The 6,528-nt window shown below is 45.7% G+C and overlaps 1 protein-coding gene across 1 annotated transcript; it reads right to left on the bottom strand.

Annotated features, from left to right (window-relative positions):
- Positions 1-426: 426 nt before the first annotated feature.
- Positions 427-1,440, bottom strand: LOC136153844 (casein kinase I-like). Its single transcript, XM_065915961.1, has one exon. The coding sequence runs from the start codon at positions 1,438-1,440 to the stop codon at positions 427-429; it is 1,014 nt and encodes a 337-aa protein (XP_065772033.1).
- Positions 1,441-6,528: the final 5,088 nt, after the last annotated feature.

Below are 6,528 nucleotides of genomic sequence, written 5' to 3'. Positions count from 1 at the left end.
CAACCATAGCAACTGTACAGGCTATTCTTCTGAAATGAGATCTCTCAAAGCAGTATAGTTCAAAATAAAAGAATTTGACTATTGACTAAGAGGAGAATCTGCCTTGGCCCCGCCGGTGTAATAAACTGCACTCCACTATCTAAAAAATAAATAAATAAATAAAAAATTTTAATTAAAATTAGCACAGGCATAATTTTCCCACCAATTTTGTGTGTGTCAAGCATTTAGTGAACTTTTCCACTTGAAAAAGTGAAATAGAAAACCGGACACCAAAAAAAAAAAAAAAGAAAACTGGACACCATGTTTCACTAATGACAGAGCCTTCAGCCTAGAGGAGACCATCTCTGCTGACCAGAGCCAGTTTAGAGGGAAATGAATTTGCTGCTCGAGTCTCCTGTTCTCTGTCTTCTGTTCCTTGATTCCTGCTTATGAACCTTTCACTTCACTTTTGGTTTTGTCAGTCTGATTGCCTGTAGGTGTTTGGGCTGACTGACACTGCCCACTTGTAGAGGCAGCCTGCTGTTCTGCTTTCTGCTTTAACACTATCCAATCAAATGCATAGTCATGTTCGTAATTCAGGGTCCTGAAAAGAATGCGGAATAGCTGCCTCAGGTATGTGTAATCCGGGGCTTCCTCAAAGGACAGCCCACGACAATGCTTAAAGTACATGGCAAATTCTACAGGAAATCCGTTACATAAAACATCAACAGGTGTCGCCATCTTCATTTCGCTAATCTTTTCACATCTTTGCTTCATCGTTGCAGCCTTTAGTTCTTGCCATGGCAGGCTGGCTCTATTAAAATACATCAAAACATATCCTAATGATTCCATGTCATCTCGGCGACTCTGTTCAATACCAAGATGTGCACAGATGCTAGCATAGGGAGGCGTGCCAGTGAGACTTTTACCCTTTCTGTAGGGTATGTGTTGCCCCGTCCTGGGGTCTCTGTACTTCTTGGCCAAACCAAAATCGATAAGGAATAACTGCTTCCACTGCTGCCCAGCACCCATTAGGAAGTTTTCTGGTTTAAGGTCTCTGTGTATCAGATTCTGTGTGTGCACATATTCGAGTCTACTGATCATCTGATCAGCTAACATAAGTATAGTTTTCATCGAGAACCTTCTCGAACAGGAATTGAAGAGGTCTTCAAGGCTGGGTCCCAGAAGATCCATGACTAGCACATTAGAGTCCGCATCCTGACCAGACCACCGTATCTGGGGGATGCCAACCCCACCTTGAAGAACATTATAGAGCTCCTTCTCATATACCAACCGGTGATGCCTCGCATCCTGTGACTCTAGTTTCACTGCCACTTCCTCCTGGTTGGTGAGGTCTATCGCCAAGTAAACGTCCCCGAAGGAGCCACACCCGATCTCCCGAACCAGTTTATATCTCCCTCCGACAACGGAATCGGCCTTGGATCCGCTGCTGCTCGCCATCCTGAGAGACAAAGATGGGGTTGGGGTTAAGCTCCGACACCTCTAAGGGGACGACGGACGCCCCTCGGGCTCGTCCACAGAGCAAGGCCGTGAAGGCAGGCAGGAAACAGGGAACGCTGGCTGTTTCTCAGCGTTACAGGGCCCAGAATCCGCCAAGGGGACCCTGACCACCGCTACTGTCTGGTTTCTTTTCACCAGCCCACCAACCGTTGAGGGGGTTCTCACCGTTAGCCGGCTGAGCCTCTGGCTTATGGCGGCGGCCGAGGCCTCGCTTCCGCGGAGACTTCGGGGGCTGGTAAAGGGGAGCCGTGAAGTTATGGCGTCGATACCACTGCCACCAGTGCCGCAGGCTCCCGCCAGGAGGCACCCGTGGTCACTCCGCCGGCGCTGCCATCTTGTTATAACGGCTGCAGCCAACACAAAGTGCCCCGAGTTCCAGGCGCGGAGAACTCTGGGAAAGGAATCACGGGCGCTCTTAGAACCTTCAAGACAGATTATCTTCAGAGCCTTTCAAAGGCATCGGCCCGTCCTAGAAAAACAGATCTACTCCACGTCCCCCAGCTACTCAGGTCACACATCTGAGCAGCCGTGATGTGGGCTTTCCTCCTCCCGTGTCCATGCACCGTCTCCTTGCTCCAGCTTGAAGATGACCTCTGGTTTGGGACCTTGGTTCCCTGTGAACAGGACACGATACAGGATTGGGTCCACTAAATTGGGTTTCAGGGCCTTTCACCCACGCTCCTATTTGCTCTTCAGGAAAGTAATCCCATTTCCCTGGGAATAGAGTAATAATCAAAAGAAGTGTAAAAGGACTGAAGTATCTCGGGCAAATCAAAGATGGCACCATTACACACTTCAGATGCCCCAGAGCCTTCAGCTGCTGAGACTGCAAGCAGCCTCTCTGAGGCCCCTGGAAGGTGCAGAGGGCAGCTGTGCTTACTCACCCATTGCGCACAGTTGGCTGTAGGTCTCCAGTGTCACATCCTGGCGCAGGCACCTCTCTACAGGGTCCAAGTGCTGCCACTCCTCTCTGCTGAAGTCCACAGTGACGTCCTCGATGACCCCTGTTACAATACAGTCCCATTCAAGGTGACATGGTCAGCACTGGGGGTTGGATGGAAGAGAACTAGGAAGTTAGTTGTCTTTAAGGATTTTCGCCATGATACGCTATGCTTATTAAACACCTAGTTATACCTAACCTTGTGCAGGGTGAAAATATCTAAAGCTATTCATGTCTCTTATTCATCATGTGTTAAATTCAACCAGTAAATCATTATTCAGAAATTAAGATTAAATTAGCTTTTCTAAATCTTCTAGTTCTTTTAGGAAATACCTAGAATTCATTTCTCAAACAGGTAGGTACCAGACATGCTAGGTTCTTTGGCCAGTGCTGTGTGCTAATTGGCTTCAGTCCTGTCCGACTCTTTGTAACCCCATGAACTGTAGCCCGCCAGGCTCCTCTGTCTGTGAGATTCTCCAGGCAAGAAAACTGGAGTGGGTTGCCCTTTCCTTCTCTGGGGGATCTTCTTGACCCAGGGATGGAACCAGAGTCTCTGGCATCGGCAGGAGGATTCTTTACCACTAGCGTCACCTGGGAAGCCTATCTGAGACCTCAGCAAAAACACAATTATTCCTATTTCTCCCACCAGTTTCCTTGAGGCAATCTAGACTTTTTCTGTCAAGCATCTACAAATTTTTCCAGCCTCTCCCCACTGCTCAATTCCAAAGCCACTTCCATGTCTTTTTAGGTGTTTCTTACAATAGCACTCCACTCCCAAGTACAGAAAGCTGTTGTTTCCTAGGACTGTTGTAAAAAAGTATCACAAACCGTGTGGCTCAGAACAACAAGAATTTCTTGCCTTGCAGTTCTGGGGGCCAGAGGTCTAAAATCAAGGTGTCAGCCAGGTCATGCTCTTATTGAAGGTGCTAGGGAGGGGTGTGTTCCATGCCTCTCTCCTGGTTCCTGGTGGCCTCAGGCATCTTTTGTCCTATAGATGCATCACTCCAATCACACGGTCATCTACTCCTTGTGTGCCTCGGCACAGTCTCTCCCGTGTGTTTGTGTGTCTCTGTGTCTACCCTTCCCTCTTTTGTAAGAATGCCAGGCATATTGGATTAGGGCCCACCTAACAACCTCGTTCTAGATTGATTACTTCTGGAAAGACCTGAAAGGTTACTGCTGTGAGCCGTGTGCTACGCTGGGATTCCTGGCCTCTGGAGGAGAGGACTTTGATCCAGGGCAAGAGACGAGGCTTGCCCACTGGGACATTTTGGGTAACAGAATTTTCTTAAAGTATGAGAGAGAGAAAGCTGCTGACATGGACATCAGAAAGGGGCAGAAAGAATGCCCCTTTGCTAGTTTCTGGCAAGGTGTTTTATGTCTGTTAGCAAGTTTATTAATCAGATAAGAGTGACACCTCAGGCTGAGGGAGTTTCACCAGGCCCCTCTCCCACAATATGCATTTTTGAGATAGAATGGCCCAAGGTGTATCATCCCCTGGGCACAAAACAATTGACATGAATACTGTTTTGTTGAGCCATTATCAGCCCAAGGGTTGAGAAAAGGATGAAAAAAAAAAAAAAAGTTAGTCTTAGGCAGAACCATTTTGAAGAAAGGCAGGTTCCAAAGCAAATACATGGTTTCGTTAGCATAGCTTAAGAAAAACGTTTCCATAAGAAAAACTTATTGGTTAGCTCAAGGCAGAACTAGGTGTCGTCAACACATATAGAGAAGAGGAAGAAACTTCTGCCAATTGCACTTTATTTTCTCCTGCCGCTCTGGGACTTCTGGCCTTCTTACCTGTTACCATCTCAGGCCCTATTTTTAATTAAGGCAACATTCAGAAATAGTGGGGGTTAGGACGTCAACATATTTTCTTGGATGGACACAATTTTACTCATAACAGGGTCCTCATAGATTCACAGGGTAGCTGTGCCCACCCAGTGAGAGGAGGTGGCTGTAGTTTTCAGCACCATGTCCTGGTACAGGAACCTCTGAGCAGAGTCCAGGTGCTGCCACTCCTCTCTGCTGAACTCCATGGTCATGTCCTCAAAGGACACTGACACCTGTAACAAACACCAAGGACACTGATACCTGTAAGCACAGCCCCATTTGGGGTGACCAGGTCAGCACAGGGAGATAAGGGAAAGACAGGAAACTGTTTTTAGTGATTTTTACCATAACACCCCATAGGCTATGCCTTTTAAAGGCCTACTTACACGTAATGTATAGAATAAACATATCTAGTTATAAATTTCTGCCATCCATTGTACATAACAGTTTCATTTTAAAAAATAATACTTTTTATTTGTTATCTATTTTATACATAGTAGTGTGTATACCTGACTCAGTTTGCTCTAGAGCAGAAAGCTAACACAGCAGTGCAAACCAACTATATTCCAATAATTAATAAATAAATAAATAGAGTGATTGAAGGGGAAAAAGTAATAATTTTGCCCAGGATTTGAAGTTTATTCTACTTTGTTGCTCACGTTAGTGGGAAATTTGTGTTTATTCCTTTTTTAAGGAGGCATGTATGCTTTATTAAAATTTATTTATATATATATCTTTGGCTGTGCTGGGTCTTTGTTCCTGTGCATGGGCTTTCTCTAGTTGTGGCAAGCAGGGGCTACCATCTAGCTGTGGTGCGAGGGTGTCTCATTGCAGTGGCTTCTCTCGTTGGAGAACACAGGCTCTGGAGCACACAGGCTTCAGTGGTTGGGGTGCACAGGCTCAGGAGTTTGGCACCCGGGCTCTGGAGTGCAGCCTCAGTAGTTTTAACGCACAGGGTCACTTGAACGAGCGGCCCCTGCCTTGACAAGCGGACTCTTAACCATTGGACCAGCAAGAAAACCCAGCATCTACACTTTTTTTTCTCAATTTACATAGCTCCCTCTACTGCCGCTTTCATTTAGTCTTCAAAAATACAGGCATTTTCTCTTGACACCTTCTTTCTGGGTCAATTTTAACTTAATTCCACAGTTGTCAGACAACGTACCCTGTCTGATTTCAACACATGGTCTACCTAGAAGAATGTTTCATGTGTCCCCAGAAAAGAATGTACATTCAGTCAAGGATGGGTGCAGTGTTCTCTAATATAGAAGTCAACTTGATTCGGTGTTGTTGAAATTTCATATCACTTTACTCATTTGCCTTCTATTTGTTCAACCAGTTCTTTGTCAACTTTTTGGTGAAAACTGAAACAGAGATGTTAGAAATTTATATTGCTTTGCAAAGGAACTAGAATACACAAAGCAGGGATTAACATGGAGGATTTCTATTATGTAATGTTAAGACTTACTCTGCTGCTGCTGCTGCGGCTGCTAAGTCACTTCAGTCGTGTCCGACTCTGTGCGACCCCATAGACGGCAGCCCACCAGGCTCCCCTGTCCGTGGGATTCTCCAGGCAAGAACACTGGAGTGGGTTGCCATTTCCATCTCCAATGCATGAAAGTGAAAAGTGAAAGTGAAGTCGCTCAGTCGTGTCCGACCCTTAGCGACCCCGTGGACCGCGGCCTACCAGGCTCCTCCGCCCATGGGATTTTTCCAGGCAAGAGTACTGGAGTGGGGTGCCATTGCCTTCTCCGTAAGACTTACTCTAATGCTACAATAATTCAGACAGTGTGGTATGGATGTAAGTACAGACACACATATTAATGAAACAGAATAGAGGGTCTAAGAAACAGATTTGCACACCTATGGACAACTGTTTTATGGAAAAAGTGACAAAGTACTTAAATGGGGAAAAGGAAAGCCTTTTTAAAAAATGGTCCTGGAACAGATAGATAAAACATTTTGGAGGAGAAAACAAACTGTGATCCACACCGCACACCATATACAAAAATTAACTTAAGTGTTCTCACTGCACACACAAACACACACACGCACACACAAAGTAACTCTGTGAGGTGAAGAGTGTGCTGACGAACTTGATTGTGGTATGAAAAGAGGCATAGAGATCAATGGGACAGATGAGAAAATCCAGAGATAAACCCACACATTGATGGTCACTTGATTTTTACCAAAGGAGCCAAGAATATGAAAAGGGAAAGGACCGTCTCTTCAATTAATGGTTTGGGAAAACTGGA

The sequence above is a fragment of the Muntiacus reevesi genome, chromosome X (genome assembly GCF_963930625.1).
Source record: "Muntiacus reevesi chromosome X, mMunRee1.1, whole genome shotgun sequence".
Classification (NCBI taxonomy): Eukaryota; Metazoa; Chordata; class Mammalia; order Artiodactyla; family Cervidae; genus Muntiacus; species Muntiacus reevesi.
This window is presented reverse-complemented; position numbering and strand designations above follow the sequence as displayed.